Source organism: Plectropomus leopardus, chromosome 19 (assembly GCF_008729295.1).
Source record: "Plectropomus leopardus isolate mb chromosome 19, YSFRI_Pleo_2.0, whole genome shotgun sequence".
NCBI lineage: Eukaryota > Metazoa > Chordata > Actinopteri > Perciformes > Serranidae > Plectropomus > Plectropomus leopardus.
Genome location: NC_056481.1, coordinates 22,279,907 through 22,298,974, shown reverse-complemented (window position 1 = coordinate 22,298,974; position 19,068 = coordinate 22,279,907). Strand labels below are relative to the sequence as shown.

The window sequence follows — 19,068 nt, the reverse complement described above, 5'->3', positions numbered from 1 at the left end:
TTCCTTAGGTTGGGCCTGTGAGATGTTCTGGCAGCAGTTTAATTGCTTGCCTTGTAAAAAAATAGGTTTGGGAATGAGGCCGGAGGATCAGCACACTGAAGTCCTAGAATGCAAAACACAAAGACAGTGATAGAGCTGGAATGATGAAAGCTCTAATCAGCTACAGTTAGCTTACCACCAGTTTGGGTTGAAATCAAGCTGTGCCTTAAAGGAATAGTTCTGATTTTTTAATGGGGTTGTGTGTGGTACTTTTCCATAGGCAGTGTATTAGATACAATAGATTCATCGGTGCGCCCCAGATTGGAGAAGCAGGCTAGAGTGCGACTTTACTGGTGAGGAGGGGTCAGCAACAAAACGGATATTAGCCACCAAAATAAAAGTTCCACAAAAAAAAAAAACCAGAACAAAAAACATTAGTTTAAATGCACGCAATATTGAAAGTAATTGCATTGCGTTACTTTAACGTCAGACAGTAATTTCCACTGAGAAAAATAAGTGGTTTTCTCACTCTCTTCATCTCCAGAAAAGCAGTGACTTATCATTTCTGAAGACAGGAGCTGCTGGTCTGACGCTTCCTCAAAGAATTAGTTTGTTGGTGTCATTGTGCGACGTCAGTGTTTAACTCTTTATAACCTGAGCAAATTTGCTTGAAGTCTTTCAAAAGCATGGGCAATGAGAAACTACATATGAAATGGCACAAAATTGAGCAAGACGTTTGTAAAACAGTTACAAGAAAATTACCTGAAAATAACCAATAACAACAAAAAAAGAGGTTTAAAACAAAAAGAAACAAGAAAATGACCTTAAGAAAGTGCTAGAATAAAAAAAAAAAAACTTTTTCTGTAACGTAAGTTTAAATATATAATTATAAGAATTCTAAACATAGTTTTCTGGACATTTTCCCCCTTTCTGATAATATCTAATAATCTCCCCACAACTAATTTTCAAGTCATTTTCTTGTCACCTTTTACTAATAATTTATGTATTCCTTTATTTTTTTTCAATTTACTGGCCGTTTTATGCCAAGTTGCTCATTGCCTTTTTTCCATGTTTTCAAAAGAAATAAAACCAATTTTCTCAAGTCTCAGAGAGGTTTAAATGTTCATTAAAGCCATTTGAACGCAGCACAACAAAACTGATGTTGATCCAAGTTAAAGTCACACAATAACACAAACGTATTTACTGATCAGCAACTGTTGTGCTCAGCAAGCTGAAATTGCTGTTTTTGTCTGTGTGAGTCTGGTGGCTTTGGTTTCCCCGTTGAAACATGCTGTTTGTCAGAAAGGTGAAACAGTCTAAATACTCAATATGGCAAACTGATATTGTTCTTTTTTTGTTGTTGTTGTTTTTTGGTGGCTAAAATGCATTTTGTTTCTGACCCCATTCACAGCTGTAGATTTGCCTCCATGTAGGACTCAAGCCTGCTTCTCCAAACTGAAGGTGTGCAGACTGATATTTACTATATGTAATATACAGACTATAGATAAGTACTTCATACAATCCCACTTTAAAAAAATCTGAACTATCCCTTTTACACAGTATATTGTGCCATATCACCCTTAGTTCAGAGGCAAGTCTTCACTAGTATTCAAAGCCATGCTCACCTTCCGCAGGACTGAAAAGCAGCATGGCTACACACATAACGGTCAGGCCACAGCTACTGGAGAAATGCATCCTGGGTCCAAGATTTACAGTGTCTTCACGCAGTAAAGATTCAGTGATGGCGTCTGATTCTGAGCACTAACTGCCAGAGGAGGAACGACAAAACTCTGAATTTCAAAGGAAAAATCCCCCTTATATATGCTGCGAATATGACGAGACACACACCCCTCATTACTCAGCCGTAAGAAAGACGAGACATCCTTGTGACCGGATTCCCAACGCTCCTCCCGAAAAAGATAAAAGTTGACACTGTAGTGAATAAAGGTGCAACACTATTGACTCACACAGACAAAAATGTTTTCTGCAGTTCAAATTATGAACTTTATTGTCAGGAGTTGAATCACACTCAGCCAGCTCTACAAAATAGCACACACACATACAGACGGCGAGTAAAACCACAAATGTGTAGATCAGAGGATCACGGGAGTGACACGTAAAAATCAGGTGGGACAAAAAGGAACGCAAATTCCTGATGGATCAGTAATTCACGCAATAATCATTTGACCTCTTTGTAATTTCAATGTAATAATGACTGTCACATTGCTTACTGGTATTTAAAAATAATTTTTTAAAAAACTCCACTAAAAATGTTTTCACAAACAAATATTTACTTAATTTTGTGAAGTTGTATAGAGTTCAGGTTTACTGTTTATATCTGTATTCTGCTGGTTGCAAACTAGTCAGTCATATATGTATTTTCTTAAACATTTTAACTAAACAGAACTCACAGATTTCTAGACATCATCACTTGTAAAAACCTCTTTGTCATGATCAAGTTAATTTAAACTAAGTTGGTTTATTGAAGTTGCTAATCCTTAGAGAGAGCAAGGTAATTTCACTTATTGTGTGTTGTAACAACTTCATAAAGTCAAGTAAATACAGCTACATTTCTAGTGAACTTAACACTAAGATATGAGGTAAACAATGTTTTTATTAACTGTCCTTTTTCAAGACAATCACTTTCCAAGATTATTTTAAGTAAGATCAACTTGTCAGATTTGACAGTGAATGAGAGAGAAAGAGTAGCTCTTCTGGCATTATTGGGTGTTAAACATTGACATTGATTTTAAAATCTTTCAGAGGGATTTTTGATGCTGTTTGTACTAAAAGGGAAACCTATACCAATGACACAGAGACAACATTTTTCCAAATAATCTTTATTTGTTTAGAAGATGATAAAGATTCTTGTAAAAGCAATCCTAATATCATTTAATTTATTTAAAAACAGCAGAAATGAAGCATTGCATCTAAATAAAACAGAAATAGTTAGATATCTGCGTAGAGGGTCACGGTGCATCATCTTCTTTTCAGCTGTTGAGGGCCTTTCACATGATTTTGCAAAATATTCCTTTCTGTGAAAAGAAACAGTTTATTTCAGGTTGAAAGATTCCATATTGTAGGAATTTAAACGTCCTACATTTATTCTGCATTTGAATCTCCAAACCCGTGATGGGCTGCAGAAGTTCAAAGTTCCTGTTTGGGTATGTACTCTTATACCCTTACCTTAGAAAGCGTTTATCGAATTAACATTGTCAATAGTAGAAAAGAGTCAGCGGGAAGAAAAAATAAAAAATCAAGAAATAGAAATCTGTACAGATGGAATTTCCTTGATACATTTCTTTCAGCTGTAAATTTCAAAGTAAGGGCATGGTCTTCAGACTTACTTCTTCTAACTTATTGAGTCTTTCTTGGAGCCAGCTGGCACTTGGGTCCACACAGTGGCAATGGTCACTTTCAGTCTTGAAACTATATCATTGAAAAGCCAACGTCAGACAGAAAAAAACATTTTTTTCATACCTACCCAGTGTGGCCTTAGCCATCCATTAAAACAGCTACAGTAGCACAGAAAGAACAGTAGTTTTTTAAGACGTTTTGGAAAAAACACATTTGTTTGCTTTCATGCTGAGACTTTTATGAAAATGCATTTCCTGTTGAAAATGCATGTGAATGTTTGCAGCTGAATTAATCCAAAAGAACTGCTAAAAATGTAATTCAAATGCATTTATTAAACTGTTGAAAAGCCTTTAAGCTACAACATAAAACTGGCAGAACTGGAGGATGAACTGCATCATCGAAAAAAGCTGAATGCTGAAATAGATTGCTAAAAAAAATGATTTCATGATTTCTTTGAATTACCAAGATTTTTAAAAGGCAAAAAATAGCTAAAAATGTCTTAAGGAAAAAAAGTTGCCAAATATGTTAAAAGAAAAATAAAATTCACATTAAAAATTTTGACTTTTTTTTGTTTGTTTTTAATACAGAGGTCCAAACTAAGCCCCCAATTTCCTCACATCCTAGAAATGCCCCTCGTTTAAACTAATTGCACTTTATGGTTTGAATATGTTTTGTGCATTTTTTGTTTTAAGCCTACATGTTTTACACATTTTGTCAAATAAAATTGAATATGTAGTGATTTCTGTTTTGTGCAGACCCTGAACAAATTACTTAGGAGAAACCTGGACACAGTGGCTGGACCAGTGTGTTACCACTAATCTAAAACCTTTTTCACCATTCATCATTTATGAAGCAGCTCCAGATTTTAGACCGTATGACATAACTATTAAGTTTAAGTACTCTAGTTTTTGGATTTGAGACAGAGTTGCTCATGTTAACATGTATTTTTTTTTTTTTTAATTGTCCTATAGGTTATGTATGAATAATGTGTATAAATATTGAAAATGCACATTGTTGTCCTAAAGGACAACTATGTGCATTTTCAAGTGATATCATTTCAAGATATCATCTTACACACCAAAACACAAACAGAGCTAGAAACTGAAGCTTGTGTCTCATCGAATACTTTTACTTACATGTATGCATGTATTGTACAGTTGTTGACTGAGTGTTCCTTCTGTTCATAGCAGGCCTTGACAGCTTCTGAAATGCGGGCCTTTGACACTTTTGTACAGCAGTCAAAATAAATGTTTACTTTACCAAACCAGTTAGGAATGATGGAGGGTTGAGGCATGGCGCATTGAAGTTGCCCTAAAATAAAGAGTATATAGAACATAGACAGTATTAGAAATTGGGTCATTAAAAAGTCTTCCATCAGCTATATTTATCACAGGGGGTTGTTTTGAATTCAGTTTGTGACTTTATACAGCATCAAGTCAAGTCAGTTTTTAAACCCATAAATCCTCACTTATATTCAAAGTTACACTCACCTTGTGCAGGAAGGAAAAGCAGCACGGTTGCACACACAAAAAAAAGCCCACAGCTTGCAGAGAAGTGCATCCTGGCTCCGAGATTGGCAGTGTCGTCTGCACAGTAAACCTCTGGTTATAGCGAGTAATGAAGAGCCAGTCACTGTGCCAAACCTCAGCAGTGAAGTGAACAGTGACTTGCATTGGTTTAAATAAGGACAATATGATGGAAGACACACCTTTCCAAAGAAAGAGGAACACTTATTTAGTGGTTAACTGATGAATTTGTCAAAGTTTCCTCCCTAAAACGGTTTCTAAAGAATGTATATGTAAAAGGAGACACTGTTTTCAGTTATAACATGATGTGATATGTGAGCAAAGAAATTGTAAATAAAGACAAATAACCATCCCTGTTTAAAAAACCACACTTAAGAACTCATGTTTAAAGTAAATAACCAATATTAATAAGGGACTGTTCATTATATCATTTATGAGCGGGGAGAGGGTGGTCCTAAAAGAGAGAGGCATGTCATATATATTCAAAATATATTCATTTGCTGTTTTGCTCATTTTGGATAAACAAAATAAACATTCCCAAACCCAATTCTCCTATTACACATTTTCTCAGTAAAAGGATAGGTTGGGGTGTGTTGTTGTTTGTTTTTTTGTGTTTTGTTTTTTTTTTTTCTTCTTATCTTGATGATAATATAATCAATATCATGTTATCGTCCTCTATTTAACCTAACAGAGGTCAAACCAGGCATCTCATCATTAAATTCAACTTCCACTTTGTTGGAACCAATAAATAAAATACCTGCTGCATGTGGGCGTCCTGAGTGTCATGATCCCACTGTTTTCCTGCTGATGTCTCAAGTCTTACTGCTTAAAAGTTCTTTTTTTTTTGGTTTGGCAGTGTGTGAAAACTTAGTTATGTATTCTTTACCCTGTTGGTAGTGCATCCACCCACAAAGAAGCGTTTAGACATTTTCGTGTGTTTTGCTAGCCAGTGTAAATGACAAGAATGCACCTTTATGCAGCATGTCAGTGGAGACAGTGTACACTAATGTATGCTGTTAATAAACCATATAGAACAAGACATTTTTCAAAATGATCTTTATTAGTTTAGAAGATAGTAAAGATTCTTGCAAAGTAGTCATTTTAATGTATTTTAAAAGCAGAGAAAGTAAAACATTTCATCTGAATGAATTGAAAATAAAATAGAAATAGGTGTTAAGATATCTGTGCAGAAGGTGCATCATCTTCATGTTGAACGTGAAGGTTCCACGATGGGTTGACAGACTATTCCGTTCTGTTGAGAGAAACACTTGGAAAGTTTCTATATTACAGGAATTTTAATGTCGACTATAACAATCTACAATGCCTGAACCGATTATAGGAAACAGGGAGGATGTAAAGACACAACAATAATCACAGTCAATATTTTCTTGATATGTTTGTTTAGCTGTAAACTTCAAATTATGATTTTTTGACTCACTTGCTCTAACTCCTCGAGTTTGTCTTGGAGCCAGTTGGCATTTGGGTCCATGCAAAGGGAAAGGTTTTCCTCAGTGACAAAACTGCAGGGTTAAAAAAAGACATATGCATATATATATAAAATATAGTTTAAGGACATAACTGTGTAAAAATAGCGTTTTTTACTTTATATCAGATAAATGTAGTTTCTTGATTCATGACACAAAATAAATGCAAAGTGATTTAATAGATAACTAGATAATACAGGTGTCCAAATGGCCACGTTCTCCCTCACATTTATCTGCGTGTGATTAGTTTATAAAAGGAACACATCGCAACACACACAGGAGAAAGTAAAGCTTGTGTGTGATCAATACTTACATGTATGCATGTATTTTACATAAAGTCAAAACAGGCTTTGACAGTTTTCTTAGTGGGGTCCGGTGAGACTTTCATGCAGCAGTCCACATTCACGTCCATTCCATAGAAATGTGAGCCTAGGAATGGACGTGTGGCCTTGGCACACTGAAGTTGCCCTGCAATGCAAAACACAAAGACACTGATGGAGCTGGACTGATGAAAGTTGTGGTCAGCTATGTGTACTGCAGTAGTTTAGGTTGAAATCCATCTGTTACTCAAACCCTTTGAGTAACCTGAGCAACTTTGCCTGATGCCTTTCATAAGCACCAGCAATGAGCAACTTAATAAGAAATGGCTCAAAGCAGACATTTTTTTGGGATATTTTTTCCTTTTTGGATAATATCTAATAATCTCCCCTCCAGTTAATTTTATATTCATTTCAAGTCATTTTCTTGTCACCTTTCACTTTTTTTCAGTTTTCCAGAAATTTCTTAGTAAGTTGCTTATTGTCTTTTTCAAGTTTAAAAAAAAAAAAAAGGGTTGGGGTTTAAGTGCTTGTGAAAGCCACTTGAACGCAGCACAATAAAACTGATGTCGATCCAGGTCCTAAAGAGTTAAAAGAGTTAGTTCAGATTCACCAAAGTCACTAACTGATCAAACATTTGTAGACCAGCAACTTCTGTGTTCAGTGAGCTAAAATTACATTACTATACAGCCCCACTTAAAAATATTTGAACTATTCCTTTTACATAGTACCATATGCTGTTTAACCCTCAAGTCTTCACTAGTATTCAAAGCCACGCTCACCTTCCGCAGGACTGAAAAGCAGCACGGCTACATAACAGTCAGTCTACAGCTATTGGAGAAATGCATCCTGGGTCCAATATTTACAGTGTCTTCGTGCAGTAAAGATTCAGTGATGGCATCTGATTCTGAGCACTAACTGCCAGAAGAGGAACGGCAAAACTCTGAATTTCAAAGGAAAAATCCCCCTTATATATGCAGCGAATATGACGAGACACACACCCCTCATTACTCAGCCGTAAGAAAGACGAGACATCCTTGTGACCGGATTCCCAACGCTCCTCCCGAAAAAGATAAAAGTTGACACTGTACTGAATAAAGGTGCAACACTATTGACTCACACAGACAAAAATGTTTTCTGCAGTTCAAATTATGAACTTTATTGTCAGGAGTTTAATCACACTCAGTCAGCTCTACAAAATAGCACACACACATACAGACGGCGAGTAAAACCACAAATGTGTAGATCAGAGGATCACGGAGTGACACGTAAAAATCAGGTGGGACAAAAAGGAACGCAAATTCCTGATGGATCAGTAATTCACGCAATAATCATTTGACCTCTTTGTAATTTCAATGTAATAATGACTGTCTTAATCAGATATATCTGCTAAAGCGGACACACACTGCTTACTGGTATCGAAAACCCTCATTCACTAAAAAAAAATTTCACAACCAAAGATTTGCTTAACTTTATGAAGTTGTATCAAGTTAAAAATGACAAGTTTAATTAAAATCAATCTTGAAAGTTTTAGCAACTTCAGTAAACCAGGTTTGCTGTGCTTTATATCTGTACTCTCATATCTGTATACATGTTAACTGAACAAAACTCGCAGATCTTCAAACTTCACTTGGTTTACTGACGTTGCTAACACTAAGAAAGAACAAGGTTATGCCACTTGTCATTTTTAAGTTGCGACAACTCCCCAAAATTAAGTAAATATAGTTCAAATTAAAGTTAACTTAACACTTAGATATAAATAAACATAAATTAAGATTAATGGTTTTTTCCTTTTTCAAGGCTATCAGTTTCCAAACTTTATTCTAGTAAGACCAAGTTTTAAGTGACTGACAGAGAAACGGTAGATCTTCCAGCATTTTCAGATGTTAAACAAAATATCGGCATGAAGTATTTTCACACGCTTTACAACGTGTCTGGAGAGGGACTTAAACATGGCGTGACTCGCTTGTGTAGCTGCCTTTGTAATTACGATTTCCTGTAAGAACTAATGCCGGACAAATGTTGAACGCAATACTGATATATATAAACAGCAGCACCATTTAAAATCAGTAACTCTAATTTAAAAGTGAACATTTTGGCTGTACCACGTGGATTTCGTCTTAAAGACATTCGTCAACTTACTGGTTCAGCGATAAGAACACAGACGCTAGAATCACATGTGATTCCAGCTGATGACAGCGTCTGACGTGAACACACTCAGCTCACCTGATTTCATACTAATTTAAGCACTGGGAGAAATAACTGACTCAGGAATACAGTAATGCTGTATGTTGGTATCCATGCTCTCATTATGTGGTTTCTGATTAACCGTAATGTTTGTTCACACTGACTAAAAAGACACAGCGGAGGACCAGATCCAGAGGAGACGCAAAGGAGGAGGAGGAGGAGGAGGGGGTTTCTTCCCTTAACGGAAGAATTGGAGCTGGAGCGTGACCTGTGACGGCGGCGGCCTGGTGACCGTGACCTGCGACGCACTGGTGAGCGTCTCCGTGGAGACCGAGACCTGGGTGAGAGACAAAGTAACACAAAGTGACAAAGCAGGTAGAACTAGAATAACCACCTCCGTGAAACAGTCAAGTTGCATATTAAGTTTACATCTTCCCCCGAGCAGCACAGAAGAAACGTACAATCTGCACTTTTTTAAGTGGACACCCAAAATTAGTGTCACAAATTCTGTATCTGACCAGATGTGTCCCCTTCTGTTCCTGAGATACAGTACAATGCTCAATCAATGGCTAAAAAAGGTATTTTTTGCAGAACATTATGATGTCACAGTGATGTTAACTTTTTTGGATGTAAAATGTCATTACTTTGTCATTTTGTCATATTTGACATTTTTGCGTAGTTTTGTCATAATTAGTGTATGAATTCTTGAGTTATGTAGAAAACATGTTTCATGAGATCACAGTGAACCTTCAACCACCGATTCTTATCAAGCCATTCTTGAGTCCCTGTGGTTGTTTCATGCTCATAAGAATGAGACAAATGCAAGGTCACACTGACCTTGACCTTTGACCACCAAAAATCTAATCAGTTTGTTAAGTCCAAATACACATACCTAGGTGCCAAATTTGAAAAACATGATTAATGAAAATCTATTTTTAATCTATTTATTATCATGTCAGGGCACTTTTAAGACTTTTAAAAGATTGATTTAAGACATTAAAATAACAATTAACCATTTAACACATGGATCGACATCAGTTTTCTTGAGCTGCATTTAGATATCTTTCACTAGCATTTACACGTCTGAAACCTGAGAAAATTGGTTTGATTTCTTAAAAAAACAAAAACATAAAGTACAGGGTGGAAAAGAAATATTCTGAGGGGGGATTTTGAGATACTATAAAAAAAAACAAGGGAAAATATCCAGAAAAGCAGTTTTAGCAGTTTCTTAACTTAATTTTCTGTTTTTTGTTTTTTTTTTTAATTCTGTTTTTTACATTTTGTTTTTGTGGTTATTCTCAGATAATTTTTCTTGTGACTTTTTACCAATTTCTTGGTAAAGTTCCCAAGTTTTTAAAAGAAATCAGCCAATTTACTCAGGTGTCAAAGGGTTAAGGCCTTACTTTTAGAATAATGAATTCAATGCCTTTAAAGACCCTGAAAAAACAGACTTTGTTTGCAAGGCCTCAAGTCTGGAACCTTTCAGTTCAATTTTCAATATCCACAGGGTGTTATCAATGGCCATAGACAAAATGATAGACTGACAATTACCAGACCAAGTTTCTGAATGTGTGTGGGGGATCAGACACATCAGCTAGTGCAAATAAAACATTAGCTCACCAATTCATCTGGTTCCCAGATTTTGAGGGTCGCAGCAACCAACAGTCAAGCATAGAGACTGGATTATAAGCACCATTTCCAGCATTGACGCTCATCACATGCTGTTTACAGTCTGTTTACCTTCTCCTCATCCGAGGCGGAGTGCGTCGCCACATTGGTGGAGGAAGCATCCTGCGTGGAGGGGACAGCCTGCGGGGGGGAGGGCGCACTGTGGGAGTCAGTACAGCCGTGACGGTGATCTCCTGCCCGTCAATCTGACCTGAAAGAAAAACATCCGAGAAACTGGGAACACTGAAGGTTTGGCATGATATCAGAATTACAAATGAGGACATAAATTTTAAATATTAGTGTCACAAACAGCCTGCCAGCCTCTCGTCTCATCTTCACTGCTTTCAACAGTTACTCATTAATCTTACTTAACTGCTCTTAACAAGAACGTAATGCAATCTGTTCAATCTTCCACGTTCCTCCAATTCCTCTCACCTCCGTCCATGTGTTTCAGGGCCTTCTCCGCCTCCTCGGCTGTCTCGAACTCCACGTAGGCGTAACCTTTGGACAGGTGAGGGTGGATGCGGTGCATGGGCATTTCAATCATCTTGATCTTGCCGTAAGTGGAGAAGATCTCCTGGATGTGTTCCTTTAAAGCAGAAAAACATTTAGATAAACAGGATTTTTTTATATGGTGAATAAAATACATTTCAGCTCCTAGAAGGAAAAGATAAACTTTATAAAACAGCTTCAGGTAGTTTTCAGTTGCAAAGCTTCAAATTGTTCCTCTCTGAAAACATTAAACATTCCTCTGCTGAGGATGATGAGAATACTTACATGCAGGCTTAATGATTTTATTACAAATAAATGAAAACAATAACCTTCTTACATAACTCAAGTACTAGAGCTGAGTTATTTATCAGTCTTTTGGAATAACTCATGCATGTCTCTTCTTTCTTTTTTTCTTTCAAATGTTTTAAATTATGCTTGTGTGCAAACAAGGTAATGGAGCCTGTGAACATCACTTAGTGGGTTTCCATCTCTATTCCCTCTCTAATACTGTGTCACTAATTGTTTGCTGTTGGCTCATAACCTAATTCAAGTACTCGGCTCCGGCAAAATTAAAGAAGTATTTCACTGATATAAAGAAGGCTCTGACATAAAACTAGGCCTTCTCTGCAGTATGGAGGCCCAAATACATTTCAAATTGGTGCAACATGACCACAGAAAACAGAGAAAAAAAAGGATGCTTTTGCTCAAAAGGTAGAAAAACTTGAGGCATAATGGTCAAACAATGACCAGATGTTGATTTACAGTTAAACAGTAAGCTAAAACATGTTTCTGAAAACATATAAAACTCAGTAATTGAATCTTTAGCTTTACTGTTCTGCAACCATTTTTATTGTTAAGGAGGCAGTGTGGTGCCCACTTCCTGTTTACAAACTCTTGCCATTATGGCGTAACGTGCCCTCAGAATACCTTACTGACAACATTTTGGGCAAGAAATTGGCAGTGTAGTAAGATAATCTTGATAAATATTTGCAGAATGTAAAGCACTGTTCTTCTAAACACATGCTGTTTTGATAGTTGTTGTTTTGATTGCAAGCAATGTAAGCATCTCATTAGAACCATGACCTTAATTTGGGCTATTATGTCTGAGGAAAAATGTTGTTTCCTAAGACTAGAACTTAGTGTTGTCACAAAACTGCAGAAGCAGAAATAATGTGTTTTCATAACTTAGTGGTAAACCAAAGCAAGTAAACAGTTACCTAACAGCAGGCATTTCCCCCAAGTGTGTGTGTGAGTATCCAAAGCAAACAAACAGTTACTAAACAGCAGACATTTTGTGCTAGAGTGTGTGTGTGTGCGTATGTGTGTGCAAGCATGTGTAATTGTGTGTGAGCGTGCATGCGCGCGCGTGTGTGTGCGTGTGTGTGTGTATGTGTGTCGCTGTCAGAGAGAAGAGGGAGCAAGAAAGGAGCTGGTAACGGTGCATCAGTACTGCAGGAAATGAGAATTTAAGCTGTTTCAAATATTCAGAATCTATAAACTAATAAATCCATATTTCTGACAACACTACAAGAAAGTTATTTGTTGTTGCCTTTTGCTCTGTAGCACAAAACCTACATGAATCTCTCAAAAACTTTGGAAAAGGTTATCTAGTGAGTCGAGCAGCATATAACAGCAGCAGCATCTCCGTGAGCTGCCGTCCTGACATCAGTAGAGTAGTAAACAGGATTCGTACAAACAGGAACCAGTCACTTTCAAGAAAGTTTTCAAGCACCCATTTTTATTTTCAAGTATAAAATAATTTTCTCCACAACCATCTGTTGCAAGAAAATTGTGCAAATTTGTAACTGGAGCAAAAATGCTACCAGGGCGTAAAATCAACCTTTTATTAATTAACTTCTGCTTATTTACTGCCAAACTAAAACTTAAAACTCATGCTAACTGTTGAAACTACTCTGGAGCGAGTGTTTTGCAGGCGAGTGACGAGGTGAGTTTTTTTTAATGGAGGTGGTGGGGTCTTTCTTTATTTGTGTGCCCAGGGGCCCATTGTCTTGTAATCCTCCTATGGATTTGTTGCGCAAGAGCATTTGAAGCATGTAAAGTGCGCAAGTCTAACAGTCAGTTTTGAGTTAGCAGCCCTGCAGTTAAAAATGGGGACATTTCCGGGGACAGCTCCAGCCAGGGACAGGCCACCAAAAACAGGGACGTCTGTCCATTCTAAAATAATGGTTACGGATAGTAAAGTTACTGTAACAAGGCTTTTTTTTTGCCCAGAGGACATTACAGCTTGTTCTTGTTGTGGAGCTAATGATTCTACCCCCTGTCGTTTTTGGCTAACAAAGCTGTAATTATCTTCTTTGACTGCTCTACCATATGGAGGTTAGTGTGTCTGATAGACTGACACTCATACGGCATTATCAAATAACTGCAACCACAGCCGTCCTTTGCTTCCTAGTTTTCAAACTTAATCTAATACATTTCATAAAATAATGAATCATTCTGTTCTCCTGTGAATTATATTCAAGTACTTTTCAAGGTATTCCAGGACTTAAATATCTGAGTAGTGAATTTAAGTGTCTCAAACACCTCAAGCACCTTGTACAAACTGAGTAAAGCATTCACCTTGATAACATTTCTGGTCAGCCGGCCCAGGTAGACCTTGGTGGGTTTGGGTGTGGGGCTCCGACGTCGTCTGTCCCTTTCCTCCTTCTTCGCTGACTTTGACCTACGGTGACATTTACATTGTGATTAAAACTGTAATAATAAGTTGCTGTCTGGTGTTCCCTGTCTGCAGTGTGAGAGCTTGCAATGTTCCTCAGTTATAAATTACTGACACAACTTGCTTAATATTTAAGATGAATCCCATACTTGGAGCGTGATCGTCGTCTGTTGTTGTGGCGCTGGCGGCTGGGGCTGGGTGAGGAGGAAGAGGAGGAGGAAGAGGAGCGGGAGCTGGATGAGCCGGAGTGGCTGGAGGCAGAGGAGCTGGAGCCACTGGAGGAGCCTGAGCTGGAGCCGGAGCTGCTGCTGGAGCTGGAGCTGGACGTAAATGAGAGCAGGTTTTAGGACAGTTTATCTTAGACTGTCCAAAGTAGACGAGAAAGACAAACACTGTTGTGACCTGCTGTCAAAATCAGAAATTAAAACACAGCACAGTGCAGCTGGGTGTTAACAAATGGATAAGGACTGCTGAAATGAGACCACCTTTTGCCTAACATTTCCTTATCATCCAATGAAAAATGAACTGATATGGAAAAACAAGCAAATCTGTAGCATCTAGTATTACTTTCTGAGAACGGCCTCTGACCTGCTACTTCCACTGGAAGCACTGCGCCGTGTGCGGTTCTTCTCTCGACCCCGGTCTTTTTCAGCTCCCTCTTTTGTGGCTCCTGACTTCTCCTTACCTCGTTGTTTACTCTTGTCATCCTCCTTCCTCTTTGTTGGGGATGGCGCCCTGTTGAAGGAGAAGAGCGTTAACAAAAGTCAGGATTTAAGGCACTGGAGAAAACGTAACCGAAATAAAAATTTGACACTTTGATGACATTACAAAATGAAATGCAGGTATCTATGGCATCTGGTGTTTCCAAGCAGGAACATCAATACTAACTAGACGGCCTTGCAAGTTGCTATCTAGGATTTAAATACATAGGTATCTGATGTGGTCTAAAGTATTGAAGTAATAGTACTTTGTTAAAAGATTTAAGTATTGTTTGGAAGTATCTGCACTACTTTTTCTGTCCACTTTTAAGTCGGTGTACATGTTAAGAAGAAAAATACTTTGTTGTACCCAGAATTCTGACCACTTGCTTTTTTACAGCACTTACTTCTACTTTTACTTTCAATACCTAATCACATATAATAAAATTAATTTGGATACTTAAGAACAGTAAATATCAGAGACTTAACTTACTTCTACCAAAGTAATTTTTTTGATTAGTTATCCACAATTTTACTCAAGTATGGCTTTCAGTTACTTCATCCACCATATTGGTATATTGCAGTAATGATGAAAAAAATATATTTTGAAAATATGTGCATTATAAAAAATGTCAGACTGTTTACAAAGGGTAAAACGTATTATAGCTACACAACTACCTGTGCTTACCAGCACTGATTTATTAAAAAACAAAACAAACAAAAAAAAAACACAGAAGACTTTACATCGAAAGTATTGGAGTGCTATCCTGCCAGGTAAATTTCATATACATGGCATGAACCCAAATTTGCCAAATCATCCCCTTGTTGAAAAATTTAATTGAAAGATTTTTTTGGTCTGATACATTCTCTGGAGCTGGAATATTGAAGAATAAAATGTCTGCTATACATTGCTATAACCTGCTATTTCATTATGTGTCTACTATATGACTATGACATGCTATCTCTTTGTTTTTGTTTTTTTTCCTTTTTTTAATTGTTCAGTTTCCGTCTGTCACTTGTCTTTTTGACATTATGTTGTTTCTACGATGTCTGACTCCGCATTATTTACTTTTTCATTGAAAAGGGGGGTATTTGAATGCTGATTATTCATTTTAGTGTCCTTTGAAACTGGAAATAACAATTTAATTTCAATAACTTGCACCACACGCGGTAATACCGGCAGTGTCAGATCATTCAGAGACAGAAGCGACTGCTGAGAATTTCACTTGTCCCATAAATAAACCCATTGGGGATATATAAAACGAAATGGATCAATTTGCACTTAAAATATGCTAATGGGGTAAGTTAATTTGACGATGCAGCTGGACATTTTCTCCAAGTGGTTCAGAGAAATGCAACACATCGCCTCGGAGCATAATAATAACTCCATGTCACGATAATAAACGTTAGCTCAACAATCACTTGCCCCTGTTAGCATTCGCTAATGAGCTAATATTAGCTAAGCATGTTGCGCTCATACGCACACACGCGCCTGTTTAAAAACAGAATACTGTACGTTTGACATTACTACGTTGCTTTTTAATGTGCATACATTTATATTTTTTATGTAAACAACGCGAACCGGAGACGTTTACTCACATCTTTCCTCCCACTCAAGAGGGTAACAGTCGCATAAAGATGACGTAATGCTTGACATCAACCAATCAAAAGACTGAACGTACACACGCGACAGTGACAGTATTTTTGAACAAATAAGTTATCTATCTATCTGACTGTCGCTCTTATGAGGACCGTGGGACACAGAGAAGGACACATACTTCTCTGGGACAAGCCTACAGATGAACTCCGAAGGTGAGCCAGAAGAAACCAGGAAAGCATCAGACGGTGGCAGGATCCTGGCTTTGACTGTGTGCTGTGCTGCCATTGGAGGCACCTTCCAGTATGGCTACAATATCTCAATCATCAACGCTCCCACCAGCTACATCCAAAATTTCATAAATGACACCTACGTGGAGCGCTGGGGCATCGGCTTGGAGTCCCCACAGTTGACCCTAGTGTGGACCCTGGTTGTGTCTGCCTTCTCGCTGGGCGGGTGGCTCGGAGCCTTGCTGGCTGGGCCTCTGGCGGTCCGCTTCGGCAGGAAGAACTCACTACTTCTGAACAACTCTTTTCTGTTTGTAGGTGCCGTGTTGGTACTGACATGCCAGGTTGCCAGATCATTCGAGATTATCATCTTGGCTCGTTTCCTGGTAGGGGTGAACTCAGGTGTGAGTATGAACGTCCAGCCGATGTATTTTGGGGAAAGTGCTCCTAAACACCTCCGAGGTGCTGTGGCCTTTTCCTCCGCTGTTTTCACTGCTTTTGGGATTTTCTTGGGTCAGGTTGTGGGACTCACTGAGCTGCTGGGTGCAGAGCCTCTTTGGCCCTACTTGCTAGCTAGTAACGCTTTGCCAGGGTTGATCCAGCTCCTTACCCTACCCTGGTTCCCTGAAAGCCCCAGATACCTCCTCATTGACAGGGGAGACAGGGAAGCATGTGTGCGGGCGCTGGGAAGGCTTCGAGGTGGGGAGGCTCCTGTGTCAGAGATGGAGGAGATGCTTCAGGAGCAAGAGGAGCAGCAGCAAAAGTCTGCAGCCTTAAATTCAGGATCTGCAGCTCCTGCCAAGACGCCCTGGTCCCTGTTTAAGGATTCTGACCTGCAATCGCAGCTCAGAACAGTCATGGCTGCCAGTAGTGCCATGATGCTCTGCGGCAATGACTCCATCTACTTCTACGCTTCTTACATCTTTCTCGAAGCGGGAATACCACCAGAGAAAATCCAGTACGTCACCATCGGCACAGGAGCATCTGAGCTAACTGCTTCTATACTCAGCAATCTACTGATTGAACGTGTAGGCCGCAGGTACCTTCTTCTGGGAGGGTACAGTCTGATGTCTTGCTGGACTGTTGTCTTTACTGTAGCTCTTACCCTCCAGAGTCACAGGGTGGCCGGGATGGCTTATCTCAGCATGGCGTGTGTGTTCGCTTACATTCTCAGCTTTGGGTTGGGCCCAGCAGGGGTGACGGGGATCTTACCAGCCGAGATCTTTGACCAGGCAGCTCGGCCGGCAGCGTACATGGTGGCTGGCTCTTGTATGTGGATAAGCCTGTTTTTGGTGGGAATGCTGTTCCCCTTCATCGTCAGAGGCCTGGGGAATTTCTGCTTTCTGCCATTCTTGGCTGTGTGTTTGATGTCAGCTTTGTTTTTGGGGTTCACTCTACCAGAGACTAAAGGGAAGACACTGGCTGAGATTACTGCAGAGTTTGATAGAAAGAATGGTGTGAAGAAGGAGAGGCCAGACATGCAGGTAGATGAGCCCGTTCAAGATAATTACCAGCTTGGTAAAGCCTGCTCCTTTGCTACACTGATGCCAGATCCTGATCTTGACCAAAAGAATGAGACTGAAATTTGACATCCTTCAGGAAAAGTGTATACAAATCTAGGAAACCAATTGCCTTGAAAAAGGTCAGTAAATATTACTAATAATATATTCTTACTTTATGTTTACCAGTACATTATATCTAATTGATAGGTATACTTAAAATGTTGTTGTATTTACATCATTTTGTGAAGTTAAACTTAAAAATGGCATGTGAAATAATTCGTTCTTTCTCAGCGATAGCAGCTGCAGCAAATCGTTGGTCTGACTTAACTGAACAGTCATGTTTATTCTGTAAAGTTTAGGAAACTGATTGTGTTTGATCAATATCACAACAAAGAACAATTAGTTCGCAGGATTATTTTCATTTTAACAAAATTCCATTCTTCGCATCTTAAGGAAAGACTAGTGTTTGTAAGAAATTGTACAATCAAAACAAATTCATAAAACATCTAAAAAAAAAAAAGAAACATTCAGATTAATTATTTGTCTTTGACTTTGACTCCATGCGGTCTTATTACAAATATCGATGTCAATCAAGCTTCAGCCAACTTGCAAAATACACAAAACTGTTCATTTAAGTCCGACTAACTTGATTTGCTGAAAAACTTAAGTTAGTATCATTTACAAAGATGAAGTTGATTCACTAGTCATTTTTAAGTTGCAACAACTGCACAAATCTAAGTAAATACAACTAAAATTTAAGTTGAAATGACAATTATGTATGAAATATACATGAATTAACAACAAACAGTTATATTTACTCACCTTTATCATGGCAATCGGTTTCCCAGATTCATAAAAGTGAGATCAGCTTGTGAGTTTATAATGTAAATGGAACAGGCAGTGCCTTTGTTGCATCTTTATGCACTTTCAGTGTTGGATAGATCACTCCAAAGGTGAAAATTGAAGAGTCCTATTTATGAAAGGTGTTCTCTGTGTAATGACAGAGACTGAGAATGACTCATTATTTAATTTAATTTTGTAAAAATTAATTTATTTTTTATAGCTATATCCTTCTCAACACATTTGAAGTGAGAAATAAGTAATGCAGTTGCAGCTTTAACAACAGCAAAACTACCAAGTCGCATTACTTCCCAAATACACATATTTCCCTAAAATGTTACTATTAAAAACTCCTTTTCATACACAGTGATGTAGTTTTGCTGTTGTGAAATGCAGCTCCCTTTCACCGCAATTTATCAAGAATTTTTGGATTCCTCATTCACTTAGTTAGAAATTGTCTTTCATAACTCACTGAAAGACTTATCTGTTATTACTAACAATATGGCCACATAAAGAA

General features: G+C 38.1%; 2 protein-coding genes across 3 annotated transcripts; one reads left to right on the top strand and one right to left on the bottom strand.

The window, feature by feature from the left end:
- Positions 1-8,465: 8,465 nt before the first annotated feature.
- LOC121958468 (RNA-binding protein with serine-rich domain 1-B-like) lies at positions 8,466-16,656 on the bottom strand. 2 transcript variants are annotated; one of them, XM_042507405.1, is made up of 7 exons: positions 16,356-16,656; positions 14,276-14,422; positions 13,837-14,007; positions 13,591-13,693; positions 10,954-11,107; positions 10,591-10,729; positions 8,466-9,187 (listed from the first exon to the last, which is right to left on the bottom strand). In XM_042507405.1, exons 1-7 carry the CDS (start codon positions 16,577-16,579, stop codon positions 8,896-8,898), a joined length of 1,230 nt encoding a protein of 409 aa, XP_042363339.1. In that variant the 5' UTR covers positions 16,580-16,656; the 3' UTR covers positions 8,466-8,895. The 2 variants fall into 2 exon arrangements, with proteins under 2 accessions (XP_042363339.1, XP_042363340.1); XM_042507406.1 differs by lacking the exon at positions 16,356-16,656 and adding an exon at positions 15,985-16,028.
- LOC121959112 (solute carrier family 2, facilitated glucose transporter member 11-like) lies at positions 16,620-17,798 on the top strand. Its single transcript, XM_042508298.1, has one exon. The coding sequence runs from the start codon at positions 16,620-16,622 to the stop codon at positions 17,796-17,798; it is 1,179 nt and encodes a 392-aa protein (XP_042364232.1).
- The last annotated feature ends 1,270 nt before the right edge of the window (positions 17,799-19,068 follow it).